Raw genomic sequence first — 21,258 nt, forward strand, 5'->3', positions numbered from 1 at the left:
TTAAACATTTTCCACATGTATCTACTTTCTAAAAACATGTAATGTTCAAATGATCACTAAATGTTATCATTACAAAGCTAGATCTCTCGTTACAGGCTATCTAAGTAGGTAAATATCACCACAATTGTTATCTACCGAAATATTACCAGCATAATTACGTTTACGAGAGTATTTTGTGCCATCAAGTTAATTTTAAAAATAAACAGGTGCATATACAGCATTGCAGCAGCGGATTTCCCAGATCGCGGTATATTTAAACTAAATATTTTTAAGGAATACAATACCAAAAAAGATTAAAGTCTCTAAGTTGAAATTTAAATAAAACTTTATTAACTCGTTGTAAATTATAAGCAAAAGTACGAAATTTTATACATAAAACATAAACTTGTTACAGATTAAATAAAATTAGTGATTTACTCTGAAGTGTAATTGATAGTTATTTACTAATACACTAAGAAGGTGGGAATCAATACATAAGTGTATTATGTTTGTAAGACTTTAAAATGATAAATTAAAATATAATAGGAACATAACCTAAACTTACTTTTTTTTGCTTACTTTTTATTAGCACGCAGCTCTGATAATAAATATTTATTGTTACTGTAGTATAATATAATTTTTTATACATATACAGGACTATCTATCTCGAGAAAAAGAAAATAATTTTATATTAAAAGAACTTGCAACAAAAATTATGAATTTGAAAAATTAAATAGTCCAATTAGTGTTTGCATGCATTCGTACCACCACCGTCCACCTATTAGTTACCAAAAGCCATCGGTAAAACCCTAATTAAATTTCGTAAATTTCTTCAATTAACGCCTTTATAATTAAAGGTTTACTTAATATAGTAACAAACCAAAAAAAAAATCACAACAATGATGTTTGCCATAGAAAGCTAGATTACTTTACTTAAGTTACTATTACAAAACTGTTTTTGGCAAGATATTGCAACTTTCACACGACTATATTTTTAAATTTGTTCATCTAAAACTTAATAATGTCATTCGATATTTGTTAATATTGTAGCATTTTTTCAAAACTGTGTTTACGGGATACCGGCTTTAACCCTGAAAAAAATCAAACAACATGAATTACATATACTTTTCGAAGGAACTTGTTTTCTCTTCTTGTAAAATCTTTTTCAAACAACAGTTATTCCTTTAATATTCAATATTATGTATTTAAATAATTTTATGTATAAATTTTGTTTTTTACAATTAATGACAATAAATTTGTAATTACAGGAGATTACGCTTCATTTATATAACTTACTACTTTATTTTACTTTTTTGCAACTAGCAACAATTACATTCGCCATTGTAAATGTTTACTTTTTTTACAGTTTCAGTTTTTCAAAATAATAGTTGTATGGCAATTTTTTTTTAATTCATCCAATAGACGCCCGTTGCAAGGCATAGGCTTCCTCTAAAAATCGCCACGACGACCAGTCTTGCGCTGCCCACATCCAAAGACTTACCGCGACCTTAATTATGTCGTCTGCCCACTTGTGGAGAGCCTACCCTTTGTTAGAACACTGGGGTAAAATATATATTTATGCAGTATTTATTAAATATTAACGATTTCGGATTCTCAACTTATATGTATATTTATATATGTTTATTTAATAATGTCTCTATAGTACTATTTACAGATTTGCTTGGTTTAATCTTACGAATGGAGTTCAAGATGTGAAATGTGACAAGCGATTATTCGACTTCTGTTAAGGATTTACTTGTCAATATGTTGACTATCAATGAATAGAATGCATAAAATTGTTCTACTGCTATGTAGTGCGACTGGATACCATACTACATTGGCCAGACAAAGTCAATACTATAAAATACAAAGCCTGTCCTACAGGTAAATAAAGCTACCGGTGCGCTTACAAGGAGACATTCTTAATTGGGTTGTATTAGAACACCCCACGACTTCTAAATTATTTCTTCTCAACCTGTAATTTGGGGTGTTACAAATACGTTTTTACATACGTAAACCGAGCAATATAGAAATCAAGAGCGCCATTTTTTATCGATCAAGAAGACGAGATGTGTTTTTAACTGATAACTTTATAACGTGTGATTGAGAATATTAATTAGAATTAAAAAGAAAACAATATTTTTAACTTTGATGTATAAAATTACGAAGTTTTTGGCTTAGGTTAAAAAATTAATAAATAATTGTTGTACAATATTTTAAAAAGGAGCCGTGTGTAATCGTTTATTTAAATTTCGTTACTATTTTCATACCATCCATAAACGGATGAAAATGGTTCATCCGTTCTTTCACTAGCTTCCAAAAGTGGGGTAAAATTTGCGATACATTGATTCTATCTGGTTAATATATTAGTATCGTCAAAATGTTGGTAAATATTTTGAAACAGTTTATTCCATGCCTTAAAAACTTGTGATAGTATAAGGTACAGTGATCATGAGTATTCAGTGAGTTTCAATGTTACGTCTATAATTAGTAACTGAAAATGGATACTTACCCATTGTATTATTCACATATTCTATTTTAAATATCTAGTCGTTGCGGTAGGAAACAATCGAATCTCCTAGATTCAGCTAATAAATGTAAAAAAATATGATTGTAATATGATCCAAAAATTTCTGAAATTAAAGTTTATGCTAGACATAAGTTCACATTTTTTGTTAGATTTTAAGTAAGAGCAATACTTTATTATGATGCAATTTGATAACAAAACTTTGATAGTAGGCGTTCTAAAATAATAGACAGGTTATGAAAATCGTATATAATTATAAAAAAAATGCTATAAGACACACAGACTGGACTGCGGTTCAACATGGATTATACAAAAACAGAAGCCTCTAAGTCCTTACCTCACAATTATTATATTAGCATATACAGCAATGTGATTTTCTAACTATTCTTATCCTGAAAAAAACAGGTTAAATATTTAGGAATTTAACACTTATCAAACTATTATAGGCTTCTGTTTTTTATATGAATTTCAGTCAAATGAAAATCAATGAGTATGAAATGAGTAAACTTGCATAAGACATTTGGCAAGTAAGTGATACAAAATTGTAAATATTTACAAAAAAACCCACTATTCAATTTTTTTCACTGATAACTTAATTTAAAACATTTATCAACTGGACTAGTAATGACTAACCGTGATTTAAAAATGTATGGTTTATAAATTCTTATTATGTACTTATCTTTTCGCTTATATAACTTGATGAAAGGAATATTTTAAATAAACATTTAAATATAATAAACCATTAATTAGCCGCCGGAAATAAGTAATAATCAAATAAACTTTTTTTTTGTAATAAATGTCACTCCCATTACCACATTATTTTATCTTATTAAATAAAATAGTTACACTATTTCACATTAACACTTAAATAACCGCAAATGTCATATGGTATACGTTTAAAGAACCAATAGCTTGATTAAATAAAACAAACTAATTGTCATGTGAGTTCGAAGAAATCACAATTTTATACTGATGGAGAAACTCAACTAAATTATTAATAATAATTTTTGAAAATTCATGCAGTTGTAATGGCAAACATAAAAAAAACAATTTTCGAATTCAGATATTAATTATATATATGTTAGATATAACACAACAGATTGTATGATCGTTATTACATTAAATTGCTAGTGGCTTTTGCATGCACTACAAAATGGGTATAAATTTGAGAAAACTGATTTTATATGTTTAACACATCAGACATAACGAAGCCTTTAAAAAAAACCTCTAATAGAAGTCACTATGTTATATAGTATAACATTATAGGTACATAGACAGTTCTTACATAGGTGGCAAGCAGTGAGCTGGAAAAAACACTTTTGAATTCCTTGATGGCCACCACCTTCTTCATGAACATGTGTATCATTTTCAGGTGGCAATCAATGGCTCGCTCTTTGTATTTAATAAATAAATTGCTAAATTAACTTTCGTATCGAACGAAAATTCATCTATTATCTTATAGACTATAAAATTAAATTTAAAAATATAGGGAAAAATGTATGAAAGAGGGATATTGTTAAAATATAATGCAAGCATAAACGTGCAAAAATTCCGTTGTGGCTTGTTTTTGTAACATTAGTGCAGTGGAACATGAAGGTGATGTAGGCGTGAACGTGAATCTTCATTCGGGTCACAGAGAACATTTGGCCGTCGGCTGTTTCCTAGAATATTAGTTAAAACATTATAACACTACTCAAAATTAAAGTGATGAAACATTTATATGTAAATTAATATTGATTAGCTCAAGAACTATGGTTAAGATAAATAAATTATAGACAGCCATTCCCTTATATGGTTTATTATTCCCAATAAATGTTGTTAATATAAGCATAAAATCATATAAAAACATTCAATAATTGTTGCAGTAAATGTCAGTTGCTGATGAAAAATAAAAAACATGATTATTTTAACATTCACTGCACGTTACAATATAAAAAATGTAAAAAGATGTATAAAATGAAATATATTAATAAATACTGATATTCTTGGGGGCGAATCTGCAAACGTAAAAAGCATATGTTAGCAAAAACGGGCAACACAAATAAGTTAAGATGATACACGATATCTTTTTTTAGTTAAAATGATTAAAACACCAGGTATAACTAAAACAATGAAAAGATTTTGTAATTTTAATAATTTTTAATCGACATACATAAAACTCTGGTTAAAGGAACGTGCAGCATAGATTAATAGAAGAAATGTGCGTTAAAGATACAATAACATACAAACATTCGTACTGTAATATGCAACAGTATACAAAACAGTATGCACTTACCAACCTACAACAGAATTAACAACATCAATATTTTTTTATCTCAACAAATAACCACTTCAACGTCTATTTACTTTGTAGCTACCAAACAAAACGCAATAACCTACCCCCACGTAGATGAATTTGTTAGCTCATTTGATAGGATAACAGCGATATAGATAAACCGGCTATCGGTCTGTTTAATATTAGCAACATCATATAAAACTTGATTACAACAGGTGTCAGCAATTTACACAACGATACTATAAATAGACGATCTGTATACACTATAGAAAAACAAGTAACAAACCATTAATTCACATTAACAATGTTATACAAATACTATATGTTTAAATAATCATTTATCTGGCTAAGTACAATGATTTTAACCGACCCTTATACATCCGACCTCACAATTACAGAACCGCTATCTAAGTACTAGCACCCTGTAAAATATACATAAATATGGTGTACATACATAAAACAAAAGTTATTTACATAAGTTACTGTATCTATTCTACGTAAAACAGGCTCTAGATTATTCTAGAAGCTATGCAGAGGGAAGCGGTTAGTTTTTATTGTTCTTACATGTGTTCCGGGTGGCTGCGAATGCAATCGATAAAATCGCTCGGTTTTAGTTCTCCTCGGCAGATACGGAACACTGCAGTGAACAGAGGGAACCTGAAAAAATACAAGGCCAAGATGAGTTAATTCAATAATATGCTACAAAAATGCAGCTTAATTCTAGAAGATGTAAATTTCAGAAATTATAAATAACGAAATGATAATATAGTATGATAAAGTAGTAAAAAAATTACGAATTACTCTTAATTCAAATTGATTATTGTTTACTTTCCATCCTTGTAGACTGTACTGTCAGAAGTTATTGACCTAACGCATTTTAAGACTTCCAGTATGATCACTTTATACAAGGTATTTGGCAATAGGCACAGGGTAAAGATAAATGAGAATGAGAGCTATACATTTAACCCATTCAATGCTTTTACAACTAAATATAACAAATTACTCTTTTAATAAAAAAAATACGTATTCCTTTGTACGTCCTATAATGTTAAGAGTTGAGGCCAGCGCTAATGGAACGTGAGTGTTTGGAAGCGTTCCCGCGGCCCTTTAATCAATCCAGTAATAATAAAAATTCTTTATTTATAAAATAAAAACACTGAAGTTTTATGTTAGCTGGGCGCAAGCGAGGTACGTAACTTATTTGGTTGGTATGATTATTTATCAAAGCTAATTCATTTTAGTAGTTATTTATTTTATTGTATAAATATCAAAATCTGCATTTCATTTTTGTACTTTGGTTGAGTTTTCGCTTGTGTCCGGCTTACGAAAAAGTAGCGAAAAAACTATATTCGCAATGGAATACATTGCATTCAATTTTGTACTTCAGTACAGAAAACCGTTTGCAATTGAAAAGTGGTGAACATAACAATTAATATTACAACCACTACTTTGCTTTTGAAAAATATAATTTACTTTTTTTTATATTATCTTAATAGAAGTGCTTAAATTTGCAATAATACCCGTCGACATTTTTCTGAAATTAAAAACTATTTGTTAATTAAAATTCAGGATTTAATAATGAAAGATAAATGTGTATTTACATTTTATATTGTTTTTTTATAGTTTTATAACACGAAAATCAGGAATACAAAGGAAAAATGCCTATTAAATGAACTTGGCTCTCGTAATTGGTATTCAAAATAAGTGTGAAGATCATCCAATTAATGTTAACATTGACCTCTAATTGAATGTGGATCTAAGCCAAGTCAGACTATTTCAATCTACGCTATTATGTGGCAAGCCAGTAATCTGCCAGTTTAATATGGTCACTGTTATTACGTGATGCACGAGTTACCTAACCGTTTAAGAATTCTTGTGACAAGTCGCAAGCAAGCGTTGGTGTGATTGCGACCAGAGGTTTTTATTAATCCCCCGTTGCTGGAAATCTTTCGTTCACCCCTTTCCTGGGAGGGGTGAAAGAAACGACGGGGTTTTTTACAATTCAGTAATTGTTTATTTTTCACCTCGATTTTTATTTTTTTACTCTATATTTTCCTATTAATCTAAATCATACATTCCTCCGCTTTTCCTCACATATTATTCTTCTATACTTCACCTTTCTTACTCATCCTTCGCTCCTAAAATATCACAGTAGGTTTCCTTTTATACAGCACAATTTAATTCCTATCTTTGGTGTTCACCTCCTATTTTTCTACTTAAATACTTTTTTGTATAATTTTTATAATTTTCTAGTTATAACATATAACTTTTATTTACATTTTATACATTTATAATTCTACTCGCCCCTTACTGCTGTTATATTTATCTCTATTACAACCTGTATGATTTGTTTGCTGAATTTTATGAACGGAGGGTGACGATTTTAATCGGCCACCAAGGTGACGATCTTTTTTACCTCAATCCTCTCTCCTATTTCGATCTCCAACTAAGACCAGATATATTGACAATAACCAATTGACTCTTTTTGCTTGAGCATGCAAATATCTTGTATGGATGGTAAAGCTCGCTATTCCAGTCGTAGGCTGTCAAATGCTAGACAAAGGTCTATCCATATATTTCCAACATAACTGGATGAAAGCAAACTACGTTCAAGATTTTCTGACGACCAAAGGACGTCTGTCCTTCTTGTGGGTGTGGGTCATTACGCTGCGCTAGCTCGTCGTGATCTTCACTCCAGAATCTGAAGGCCCCAGCGGTCATCTGTTTTGAGCGCTATGTGACCTGCCTCTTCAACTTGTCAATTCGGTGGCAGTTGTCGTTCATCTACAGATCTCCCATTTCCAACTTTGATCTCGTCATGAAATCCCGAGCAAAGTCCATGGACCGTTGAGCATCCGTGAGCTTGCGGATAAGGCCCGAAGTGAGAGACCATATAACAGATCTTATAAAAGATTTTTAATATTTGCTGACTTTTAAGTCGAGTCTGTGTGTAATTTGTATAATTAAGTAACATGTGGGTAAAATCTGCGCCATTATAAGATTCGAACCTCTGTGAACAAGTTTAGATACTTGTCTGTTAACCGTACGCAAAAGTCCCTAGTTGTGAAACAAACGTCTACGTTTGCGTATATAATAAGCATTCTATTTGAGTAAAACTTATGTTTAGAATATTCTGGTCGCATATTGCCCGTTCTGGCAAATTACCTTTCCCTTGAAAATATTAAAATACATATTTTTCAAATCTTGTTAAATCCCAAGTTTAAATGAAAAAAAATATGTACTTTGTTTAGATGAATGCGGAACATAGAGTGCATGACCCCAAACAAGTTTTCTCAGCAAAAAAAAAACTATCGAACATTATTTGACAGACGTCACCTTAATAATAATTGATACACACATATGAGTTAGTTTTCAATGTAACATTTTTAAACTACTTATTTCTTAACAACAGTGGGATATTACATAAGCTACATATTACTTTTACAAGACTGCTCTAACGTCCACGTGATTTTTCATGGGCAGGCGGCATGGGAAAGCCAAAATTATTTGTTGGCATTCAACCGTTGGCGAAATAACTACGCTCTAACGACGCTATGCCAGATTTAAAATATTCCAATAGACTCTTATAGATTATCTGTTAAGAGCCAAACAGCCTTGTCAAACTTGATAATCACGACAAAATTTTGAGAGGCCTAGCCATCGCGTTTACAAGTTTAAAAATCTATGTATTTCTTAGGTTAATAATTTTTATTATCATAAAACCATTCACTTAATTGATGATATGTTATAAGCCAGTAATGCCCAATCTCCTTGATATGCCAAGCCATCTTAAAAAAATAATCCGCGAGCGGCATGTAAATACATATTTATTTTTCTTGAAAATATATACCGAACTAAAAAAAAAACAAAATATGTTTGTCGAAACTAAAAATCACCAATTAAACACACTTATATTGATAATTCTTCAAAATTGGGTGAATTATTGATGACAGCACTTTTCAGTGATTCTTTCAGACGTTGGTTAGTTAATTAATACTGATTGGTTTTTGAATTTTACAAATTTAAAGGTTGTATAAATAGATTCACTTAGTACGATGGTACCGGATATTAAATAATTCCACAAATAATCAAAGCCTAATATAATCCTGCAAAGTGGCCAATGTGGCTCGCTATTCGCGTGTTGGTCTGCTCTATTATACGCTATGCCTTTTACATTGTTGTGCTAAACATTATTATAAGCTTTTGAAATAGAGAATCCAGCGTTTATCAACCAAACAAACTAAACATGGCGTTTTTGCCAGTTCTTTTACGGAGATAAGGAAAACCAACTACAATTCGACTTATATTACTGCACGACCTATAAAACAATTTCTATATTAATGTTGTAAAATTTTAAAAATCGTTTCGTACAAGATGGGGGTCTTATTGTTCCGAAGTTAATCACTCCAGCCAAGTTGATATTAGTCTGCTACCACTGCGAATAGTGATAAAAACTAATCATAAGTTTATTCGAGAAACATCGTCATTGTTTTAATGAAATTCCTCTGAACGAAAACATTTACACCATTTCTATATTGAATATGTTCTATATAAATAATGAGGGAAGTGTTACAAAACTTATAAAGAAATAAATTTTTTTTCGTTATAAGGTTAAAAAATAAAAACAACTTATACATTAAGCACTTACTTATTCTCCATATTCTTGTTCGCGAGCATGTGATTGACTTCCTCCGCTGTAATGGGACCTTGCAACTTCTGTCCGTTGAGCATTTCATCCTCGAGCTCTTTAATAGAGCGGCCCGTCTTTACGAAGGCCTCGGCCACTCGTCTATTTCTGCCCCCTGTTAAAGTAATTTTTACACTATAGAAAATAATTAAATATTTTACGATCTATGAAATAAATATTTATAGATATATTAAAGGCGTATTTAAGTAGTTAATTACTTAAGTGTGTAATAATAAAATTTAAATGAATATAACGCTTTCATAGTCATGTTTTCAGAACGGCTTTACCGGTTTGGTTTTTTTTGTTGTTTTACGAATATTTCAAAGATATCTCCTATTTCATCTCCATAGATATAGTATTATAGATGAAGTGGAGAGGATAGATAATAAAATATTCTATATTAAAAAGCATCGAAATTATTTAATTCTTATTATAAATTAACTTATTAGCTATTTTAAAGTGAACATGTGCGTCATAAGTAGTGCACGCGTGACGAGGACCGCAGCTAGTGACATATTTGCAGTTATATTTATACAATATAATATACTGTACAAAGGTAATTACGCAATAGTATATCGCTGTTTGTGAAGTTTATAGATATTTCGTAAGCGGACGTACTTTTGTTATCCACCGTAACATATTTTCGTCGACGATGTTTACAAAAGATTAGATCGACCGGTACACGTGTTAATTTTGACAATGCAACTGCTATTTTTTGTAACGTATATCACTGTTATCGGTATTTAATTTCCAAGGGTTTGAAAGATCATGGCGTAGATGTCGCAGAGCCTAAACCTAGGTTTTGATAGCTTGGCTACTGTTTTTTCATGGTTTAGAGGCCACCGAGCTTTTAAATTCATTAGACGGAAGATCCATGGAGTCACCTAGAGATAGAACTCCTGAGAGGAAACCTCTGCTTGAGCTGTTACACAGAACGCGTTTTTATTTCGCCGTGAAATACACATTATTAACTTGTTTTGTTACTATTGCCTGGATAACATTACACTACCACTTCAGAAAGCGTTAACGCTTGGAGAAGAATCTTTAATGGTGGTGTACTTCATTGCACGACTGCTGCTACATAGCGGAAGTAGCTATATATTAGTCCTTTTCTTACTTAGGACGGATTTCCGCAAAGTAATGCCTAAATCTATTACATACTTTAATAATTGGGTTGCAATTGCCACTCCTTTACGTCATTGATTCCGTAATACAGAGTCTTAATATTTTGTATTTCAAACTCCCAATTACAATGTGACGCTACATTGTTATATTGTAATGGGCACGACATCAATTATTAAGTGATCGCCGTGCACGTCTCGACTTTTACGGCACTAAAAGAAGACAAAGACGCGGATAATTGTTTTCGATGTTTTATTTTATTAATTTACAAATGATAAAAAAGTTTTATAAACAATGATTCCTAGATACAGATACCGTTAGAAATTGAATTCACCAACAAATACATTACACCTACCTACATAGGGTAGTACATAATCCATGTAATAAAGGTCGGATAAACGGTTCTTTTTAACTAGAAATTAATGGAGTACGGTACGATTGATCATCGTTTCAACCGCAGAACGTCTATAGCTGGACTAAAACCTCCGGCATAGGTTGCAAATAGAACCGGTTGAAAGGCTTAACTAGGTCATCTGTCTACCCACATGGTCGACCTAATTTAGATCGTACCACGCTGTGCTCGCCGATCGATGGTGGTGGATAAAAGCACTTTCCATTATAAGCAAACACTACAACTTTAGATAAATATGATACTATTATATTTCTGGTAACGTTCAACTGAACCATAATTAACTTCTAACCTGCCGGATATCGTGAACTTTAATTAGTAAAACCACGTCATTATTATTTCAGCCGTAGTACGTCCACATACTACACATAACCCACCTACGTAGATTTCTAATAAAACCGATTGATATTGGCCGGCATTCAGTGTCTTCCAACCATAGGATCGCTCTTTTCATCCAATTTCATTTGTTCCTTTAGTTGGACATCCTACGCTGCGTTATATATTGACGATACGTCCAAACATTTCCGTTATCACAAAACTCGTGTACCACTAAATTGTAATCGTCACAGCTCTACTTAACCTTCTAACTGCCAAGCTCTTTTGGCCATGACTTCCCCAGGTGCCAAATGGAAATATCAAGTGTAGGCTTTCCTTATGTGAAAATTTGGGATCTTTACATTCTATGAATGAATATAACACATTATGTATATCATTATGTACTGAGACCGCCGGCGACCTTCATGGCACTTAAAGGCAACAGAGTACTCGGTGTTCCATGAGGTCGCCGGCGGGTCACGTTTTTGTAACACAGAAAACTCGATAGGTTTTCAAAGCCAGCTTTGAAATATGAATAAATTGTGAATTCAATACAAAGAAAGGTTTCTATATACATATTGTAATGTAAATTTTATATAAAAAGTGAGGCCGCCCGCGGTGTCATTGGCACCCTTGGTAACCGCTTCTAAAACATGCTGCAAATCGTATACCATCCCGTGATTCAGTTGCTAGGTGCCTAATGAAGCTAATAATTACCGGAGGGTCGGAAAAAAATAATATTCCTTAGATGTACAGATGAAAAATTGTGAGGTAGCCGGCGGCACTCACGGCACCTATTGTTGGGTATCGTGAGGTAGCCGGCGGTCCTCATGGCATTTAAAAGTTTAAAGGATGCCCAGGTTCGAGACTATGAAATAAATATAAATTTAATTCACTCCGCCATGCTTATCAATTAGAAATCATGTTTACTCGTAGCGCAGAACAATAGGTCGTTACAATAATGAATTAACACATGTTTTATAGACGGAATTTATAAATGGCCTTTGCTCTTATACTGATAAGAAATGTGAACATTAATTTCACACCCGTGTATATTGCGGATTTGATATTGAGGTCGTAGCCTATTTAGCAGAACTACCCTTACTTTGACAGTCATATGTAAGGGCGCATTAAACTAAAGAAACAAGGTCATTTCTACATCCACGTTTTACTTAAATTTTACTTTAATATTTTAAAAAGATTTTTTTTAAATTTATTCGTGTGTATATATGACATTATCCAAGTTTATAAATATCACACATGTTTGTTCATTTTGTTATAAAAAGTTTTTTAATACATCTTTAACGTAAAAACTTAAGTGGCGTACTTAATTATAATTGAAACCTCACGATTAATTCGGTGTATTCTTGATTGATTCCTTCGGTATTTCCTATGATATTGTTACAACGACCTCCTAGAGTTGTTACTAATAAAGAAGAATGACCAATGTTAAGTTAAAAACATAAAAAATAACAAATACACTACGATTTACATCTAGTCCAAAGGACATTTTCCTCCGATCTTTGTCCTAATAGAAACTACGTAGTAAAGTCCGTAGATACAATATAACGTACTTTGATTTTAGTTCGAAAACGTATCGCTATAATCGCTAGTCATCGGTTTTAATGTAATTAATACGTATAACTCATCGAGTTAATTATGTTTTATGTCTGCATGAATCAAATTAAACAGCGTAATTTTTGGTTTAACAATTTTTGTGAGTTATACTAATCTACATACGATCTTATTTACAAAAGTTTAATAATAAATAGTTGTAAAAATATATTTTCCCTTTTGCTTATTAAAAAAAAAGGTTAACTGCCAAAGGAAAGCATTTGTTAATCTATCTTTATATATGTAAACATATAGGCAATTTCCACCTATGTACCGACTTATCACCATATCTCTGGAATCGTAAGGCTTGAATTTTAATTGAAACATTAAAAGTAATCAAAAAGCGATCAATTGTCTTTCTAAATATCGTAAGCAATTATTGAACAACAATCAATTATTTGTATTTTACTTGTGACTTACAAAAACCGTAAAATACGCAAACACACAGACTATAAAGCAGTTCCACAAATTTACTCCACAAATAAGTTTACAGGGAAAAATCAAACCACACCCATACCAAAATCCAACATCGATTTTAAAAATGCGTTGGCCTCCATACTGGCTTTATGTAATGCTATTACAGTATTTCGGATATCTTTATCGCCCATTCCACTTTAACATAACAATAATATTTATGTATATACACTGATATGCGCGAAAATGATTAAACACCATCAATTCATATAAAAATGACAGATTCCAAATTGAAATGTAAAATTGTTTTATTTTTTTGCTTTTAATTGTAACAGTTTATGGCCAGTCTAGGTGTTAGTTAAGAGTAGAATTAAAAATAAAGATGACTTCCTAATGTTCAATTTCCAACCGCGATTTATTACCAATAAAGATATGTTATCGATAATGGAATATCACAACTATGACAATTACAACAATCAAATTATAAATTTGGTAATTGTTGATTATTTCTAACGAATTAATGACTGGCAAAAAGTTTCTGAACAAGTTCGGAGAAAATCTGTTTATTAAAAATTATAAAATATTATTCTTCATACGTTTTAAATGTAAAAAGATTTAGAAGTCAAACATAATAATTATATAAATGGATATTAAAAGTTTTATTTTGTCATCAAATTACATCACCTTTTGTATATTGTTCGTGAGAAATGGGTTCCAGATGTACGTATATATTTGATCGATAAAGTTTTGTATACAACATGTTAGTTTCTTTAACAAAGAACTGGCCCTCGTTCTAGACTAGGATAATACATTTTCAAATAAAAAATGGTCTAATTAAAAAACAATAATGAAAAGGTACAGTACATAAAAAAAATTAAGGACAACAATTCGTAATTGTTAACAGAGTTCAAATAGCTGGCGACATATAAAACAATTTTTGGTTTAATTATTCGATATATTTTTTTATCTCGAAGGCTCCCGGGACGCCTCGGCTCGTGTCGCTACACATTACTCTTTGACCAGATTGAAAAGCCGCTAAGGTCTTTGATCGCTTCGGAGTGATTCCATGGAGTGACTAGGCTCAAGTCGTCGATAATACCCGTATAGAAGGGCCGTACCTTGACTTGGTCGGTTGCTATTAACCTTGCCGCTATTGCTATTAGCATGACAAATAATTCTACTACCATTCCGGGAAACGTTAGCGCTGGCAGAGGTGTCGGAAGAATTTCAAACAACTCTTCTATCTATAGTATACTGTGGTATGATCTAGAACCGTTATGCTATTAGGAGCATTTTAATTTTTTTGCATTATATTTTACGTTAATTTTCTCAAAGGTTTAAGGTAGTTGGACATTTGAATTTTGTTTTGATTTGAGTAACTTAACTTCAGGAGTAGTATTATTTTTGTTATTATTACAACCACAAACACATGAAATGTTGGAGTAATTGATTTAACTCAATATTTATTTACATTTTTTAACTATCACCGGACAAATTAGGCATGAAAGTAAGTATTCATTAATGCGCAAACATTATATGTATTTAAATGAGCACTGACATTGAAAAAACTAGATGCAACATCACAAAGAAAAAAGCTTTCGAATCTACTTACGTACTAACCAGCCTTCATATTTTTTATTTGTGTTTCGAAAGGTTTCTTTATAGGTTTTGTTTTGTTATTTATGATCGCGTAAAATATTTTGAATATTTATAAGAGAATTATATGAAGTAGGATAATTTTATTAACAAGTAACTTTACATAACGTCTGGATGTATAAATTGTATTAACATTAATAAATAGATAATATTTTATTAGATGATTTACGCAGCTAAACGTCAATTTCTACTTTTAACTAAAGGTCATTTTGTAAATTCAATTAAAAACCGCAAATCGATATTCCTCTTTACCGTTTTAGGCTATAGACGCCCACTACAAGGGATAGGCCACCCTCAAATATATCTATGGGTGGATATAAAACAATCGCACTTGGCAGACGGGTTGGCGATCGCAGCGTGATAATATAGCACGTAGAGGACGCTGCTGCTCATCCTCTGGAAGCCATCCATACTCTTATCAACTAGAAGTTCATGTTTCCAATAATTCAACTAGCTTACTGTGATGAATTGTTTTATGTTCAAATTATGTGTAGGTAAAATTGTTCAAGCTAAAGTTCAATATTAATCAGAACTTCGAACAAACTATAAACATTAAGTACGAACTTCAACAAAAAGAAGGTTAGTGCTGTTACTTCGTAGGGTTAACATGTAAAATACCGTATTTTAGAACATGGTCTCGTTTCTTTCACATATAAAACAACATAACATACAGATATACAAATTATTAAAGTACTTACCGTAACACGTAGTAATAAGGTCAGCAACTCCACAAGACTCGAAGAAAGTGCTGAGTTTGCTGCCCGGGTAGAACACGTCCACGAACTTGATCATTTCCATGAGACCCAATCGGATGACGGCTGCCTTCGTGTTGTCACCGAAGCCCAGACCGTCTACGAAACCTGCTCCCACCGCAACTATGTTCTGTGCAATACTTTTAATTTTAAATCGATTCATCTACATATGAAAATATGTGTTCGTACATGTTCAAATTGTTACCAAATTTAAATTATGACAATGTCAAAATTTCATTTATATACCCGTCTCAGACGGGTTAGGTTGGACATACACTAACTATAATTCCATCACCGGCGGTTAGTTTTGATAAGGCACACACCATACTCCAATGTTAATTTTTAGAATATCGTGTTGTAAACGTGAAAAGAAGAGAAGTATTTTAAAAATAAGAATTACAAACAAAACAAAGATTACTGATGCTTTAAGCAATGCATTACAATTGAAGTGCATTGGGCAAGACATGCTGCTGGCCTCTTCGATAACAAATAGGTCTTAAAATATACACAACGGGTAGTACCAGAGGGAAACAGGTAAGTTAGTAGTAGACCTTACAAACGGTGGGACAATAGTGTGACAAAATTAGCAGGAATAGGATGGATGAAATTGGTTAAGGACAGAACTAGATTGAAGAGATTTTCACCGAGAGAGCAACCGCCCTCTCCCTAACCGCGAACAGCGTGGGCAAACCGAGGTTAGATCAGGATCCCTCTTTGGGTCGCCTGTAGTCCACGCTATTCCAAGCCGCATATAAACAACATTAACACTACACGGCTCAATTCGCGTAGAGCGGTTTACTACGTGCGAACGACTTCGTGCAACTGGAATGAGTCTGTCTAGCATTTGATTTATTTTTTAAGTTCACGGACCCTTCCGCTCCGTGACTTCAATTTCGATGAAGCTGTAAAAGCCCCCGAGCTAACAGCATCACCTTCAGCCGAAAACAATCATATCATCATCATTATTAACAATACTTAAACCTAGATAATACTAACCAAATACTAATAATAACTTATATTCAAACTGTAAGAAATAAAGGCTAAATTATTATTATTACAAACATATTTCCACAAACGTTCCACCTCTTATAGCAAGATTCCTGATCAGATACATTATTATCACTAAAATGGGTAAATATGTTATTTGAAATCAAAAACCTTGAGAGCGCCGCATATCTCCACCGCATCTTCGTCGTCCACAACAACGACTCGGAAATATTCCGTTTGGATAATATCACGCATCAACGGAGCCAACATTACGTCACGGCAGCCGATGGTTGTCTCGCAGAACTTTTCTTCAGCAACCTTTTGTCGAACAAAACCTTGTTTTTAACGTAAACAATACATATTTCATATAGATAAAAATAGAAATGTCTTTATTTTCGAACCAACTAATAACATTTGGTTTATATTAGGCCTATTATTGAAAGTATGACAGAAACATAGGGAAACAAAAGTGATTTAATTATTCTTGTTAGTGAAATATAGTTATAACGTACGCTATTTCGTTGTTGAAAACCAAATAGTTACGTGAAAGTATATTGGTAACTTTCGCTATAAATAACCTTTGTGACATACTATTTGTTAAAAAAAATAGAGATTGATACATAATCTAATAATAAGATCATCTTAATTATTTCATCCGCAGGATGCCATATGAACATAGACTTCTTATAGAACCGATGTAAAGCGGCGTTCATCCAGCGTTTACATAATTCTTGAATAGCATCATTAAAACATATATTAATAACAAAATTTCGTCGATTTAATTTTATTATGCTTAAACAAACTTCTAAGGCAGCATTGACAGAGTCGGTGAATGTGAAGTCCTGCTACACGAGTTATCAGGCCCGAGCAACGAACCCGACCCCCTCCAAAGAATTTCCGTCTCAATAACAAATAAAAAATGCATAAAAATGACCGACGCTTAATCTAGAAGTACAAAGAGATAAATATGTACAATATTTGTCTATATTTACAAAGGAAATATTAATACTCTTCCTGAAACTATCAAAGCTACATCGCAATTAACAAAAGATAGGGACTGCGGTCTAGTGTAACTATAATAATTAACAAAATGAATGATATTTAAAATGACTAGGAGTATAATTTCATAAAAAATGTAAGAAAAAATATTCTACATCGCCTCGCGGAAAGCCGAGGCAGACGACTATTCCTATTTATAAGTTTGCATAAACGGCAAGCGTGATCAAAAGGTGCGTACACAATGAACATTTTTTTTATTCAATTTAAGTAAAATCTTTTAGTTATTGCATATTTTAAACATATTTATTAATGAAAAATCTTCGTAGTTTTGCGGATTCAAGATCCTGAACGAAATTTCTGATAAAATCCTATAATTAATGACAAGTTTACATAAGAAAAATCTGTGGCATATAATAAAGAAGACTGACGTTTCAAATTTGAAATATTGTTATAAAAATTACTGTCCGACTCTCATGTACATACAGCTTAACTGTGTAGTTTAAGGTTACGTGTATAGAATGACAATATGGTGGGAGTGATGCGAATAATTTATTAATTTACGTGTTACATCACAATAAATTGCCAATTTTATTGTAAAAATTTTCTTTTCTCACAAATGTAACTAATATTCTTAGACTGATGCAGAAATTAGTTAACTCATATGTTAGCATGAAAGTCTTTTAACCTGTGATAAAATTCAATATTTCATTTATCTTTTGTTGTTTATGAATCGCCAAATACTCATATACAGAGTGATTGGTAATGAGTGTAAACACTTAAAAGGAAAAAGTGTACAGATGATTGACTGTCAATTAATTTATGGTACACCCTTTCTAAAAATCAAAAGTTTTAGAAATAATATATAATGTAATGTCTAAAAAATGTTATCAGAATTTGGATTAGTTCATGCATATAAAAACTAATTATTGTATTTTTTTCATTCCCTACAGACTTTGTAGGACTAGAAGCTATTGCCCTCTCACATTCCAACAGGTAAAATAAACAAATATGATTTATTTCAGAGTGATCACTTTATAAAGGGTGAATGGCAATAAGTGTGAAAGGCTTGAAGCTAGTTGTGCTGACAAATGAATTATACTTTTGCCATTATTAAACTTTTCTACCTATAACTAATCACCCTGTATCTCTGTATATATACAAAGTATTTTAATAAAATTATAACATGTAATTTGCTTATACTTACTTCAGAAGCAATATTGGCACCCATTAACACTGCACACGGTATCTTCAGGCACCTTGTGATAATATGAGAGATAAGGTCAATGCCACCACCTTCAGCAATGTCGAAGCCCTGCCAAACATGTGTTAATTAAATTGGAGCTGCTTTTATAAATATCACCAAGGGTTTTGTGGAAAACAAAAGAATCCTTTCAAGTCATACAAAAATGATCATTATACAACCTTAGTTTAATTTTACATCATAATTTAAGATAAGACATATCAATTCTAATTGTCTAATGAATTTCTAGGCCTGATTTTTATTAACTGTATTAACTCTACATTTATCCCAAATATTTCAATTATTTAAACACTTGAATTTTAATTGTTTTCATGTCATTTAAACCTAACTAACCTACTGTTAGAATTTGAACAAAACTGGATACTAAAGATGTCCCTGTAATGTTTTACAAAATATATCAATGAACATTACATTTTCACATCACATCATTTAACATCACAATTATTGTATAAGTTAAAAGTTTGCATAAATTTTATTACAAATATTCAGAAATATTCAGAAATGTTTATTCAAATGGCTGGATACACAATAGTTTAAAATAAATACCTTTATAAGTGAAAGTGCAGCTGCTGTTGGTTTTATTTTACCAAGAAGCGTTGAACAGATTGTCCTCACAAACTGATGCGGCACTACAAATATAAGAAGATCTGCATCCTTAGCTGCATCCACTACATCAGGAATTGCAACCTATTAGGATTTAAAAAGTTGATTAAAAATACCTATGCATTTATGTATCTTTAGTTCAATTATATAATGAAATATACCACACACTAAAAAATCTCATTATTTAATTAACAACAGACTTTTTATCCACATTTTGTTTATAAACATTTTGAATTTAGTTTATAACATAAGCAATATAAATTATTTCAAATTATTATTAATAACTCTAAAGTAAAATTAAACATCTTGTCTGAATAACGTAAATAATAAATTTATAATGAAAAGAAGCTAAAAAATGTCATGTCATGTTATACACAACAAAAAATATTTTTACTGCAATTTGTAAAAATATTTAAAAAAACATATAACTATATTATTAAACAGTATCTAACACATAATAATTAAAAAAATCAATGTAATTTATGCAATAAAACTGGGAATGGGTTTTTAAAACCTATTTAAAAAAAAAAACAGAAATTACTAATACAATGAAATTGCACTTACAACATTAGGCGGAAGTTTATGACCTGGTAAATATTTAATATTTTCATGGGTTTCATTAATTATTTCAGTCAATTTTTTTCCTTCAATTATCTCCTCATAAACCCACATTGTAACTCTATCTTCAAAATTTGGAAGTCTTGCAGCATTACGTCCAACAATCTTGGCTATAGCGGAACCCCTTAATTTGGAAAAAAAATTGTCGCAATATTATTACAAAATATAACTATATATATAATTCTTAACCTGTTATGCCGTTAATATTTCATAAATAAATACAGACATTTGATTATTAACAAATATGTAATTAATAATAAGATACAGTCGAACATTAATTTTAAAAAATAAATTCTAGTTTAAAAAAATCGTTAGTTTAACACAGAGTTATGTCATCATTTTGTGGTAAGGTCGTGGTAAATAAAATAATCTAATTATGAAAAATAAAGAAGCCTTACCAATTTCCTGAACCAACTATGCAAACTTTATTTTTTACTTGTTTTTCTGCCATTGTTCTTTGCACAATTTATGAAAAATGTTATTTAAATTTTTGCAATCCCTATACAGTGCCCGTCACACTACTATTAAATGTAGGAGACGAGTGGATATGCGTTGCAAATAGCCAAGAACGTGTAAGCTCATAAACTGGCGTTACGTTATCATATCACAATTACACCAAACGTTATCACCGCCAATCGTCACACATGCCTACCAACAACAGCAACTATTTACTAGTGTACTTCTGCAACTTTCATACTGACATATTATATCAATTCTTAAATACAACACCCTCTACTGTATATAAAAGAAACAATGCTCTGACATTTGGTCGACGAACAGATAACAGATTGAGAACGTAGAGACATTTTGCCAACATTTATCTGTGATGATTTACTTTTCCCAGATTATTGCAACTTGTGAACTGTAGTTAGTTAATAGTTAAAACAATCCTAACGTAACCCATACACATATAAATATAATTTTTTTGTAGAGAGGCGATTTAACTAATTGTACGTCGTCAAAATTCCGCTGTGTTGTGTATATCGACCAAATTAATAAAAGTATCTTTTAATAAAAACAAACATTTTTTTTGCTCTATT

General features: G+C 31.5%; 1 protein-coding gene across 3 annotated transcripts; it reads right to left on the reverse strand.

The window, feature by feature from the left end:
• Nucleotides 1-722: 722 nt before the first annotated feature.
• Gpdh1 (Glycerol-3-phosphate dehydrogenase 1) lies at nucleotides 723-20,892 on the reverse strand. 3 transcript variants are annotated; one of them, XM_068775297.1, is made up of 9 exons: nucleotides 20,617-20,892; nucleotides 20,165-20,342; nucleotides 19,544-19,684; nucleotides 18,941-19,048; nucleotides 16,909-17,055; nucleotides 15,697-15,880; nucleotides 9,430-9,583; nucleotides 5,346-5,438; nucleotides 723-1,070 (listed from the first exon to the last, which is right to left on the reverse strand). In XM_068775297.1, the coding sequence occupies exons 1-9, from the start codon at nucleotides 20,667-20,669 to the stop codon at nucleotides 1,049-1,051; spliced, it is 1,080 nt and encodes a 359-aa protein (XP_068631398.1). In that variant the 5' UTR covers nucleotides 20,670-20,892; the 3' UTR covers nucleotides 723-1,048. The 3 variants fall into 3 exon arrangements, with proteins under 3 accessions (XP_068631398.1, XP_068631396.1, XP_068631399.1); XM_068775295.1 differs by lacking the exon at nucleotides 723-1,070 and adding an exon at nucleotides 3,188-4,167; XM_068775298.1 differs by lacking the exon at nucleotides 723-1,070 and having other exon boundaries at nucleotides 4,513-5,438.
• Between the last annotated feature and the right edge of the window lie 366 nt (nucleotides 20,893-21,258).

Source organism: Battus philenor, unplaced genomic scaffold, assembly GCF_028537555.1.
Source record: "Battus philenor isolate CCGP_79_NKW_IND1 unplaced genomic scaffold, ilBatPhil1.0.hap1 SCAF_8, whole genome shotgun sequence".
Taxonomy (NCBI): Eukaryota; Metazoa; Arthropoda; class Insecta; order Lepidoptera; family Papilionidae; genus Battus; species Battus philenor.

Excerpts from the sequence above, each read along its gene's own strand:
- Gpdh1 (XM_068775295.1), bottom strand. The coding sequence starts at position 20,669 with ATGGCAGAAAAACAAGTAAAAAATAAAGTTTGCATAGTTGGTTCAGGA. Across the intron at positions 5,439-9,429 it reads AACAAGAATATGGAGAATAA|GTTCCCTCTGTTCACTGCAG; the intron begins GTAAGTGCTTAA and ends GTATTTTTTCAG. Across the intron at positions 4,168-5,345 it reads CGCAGCCACCCGGAACACAT|GAAACAGCCGACGGCCAAAT; the intron begins GTAAGAACAATA and ends CTAATATTCTAG.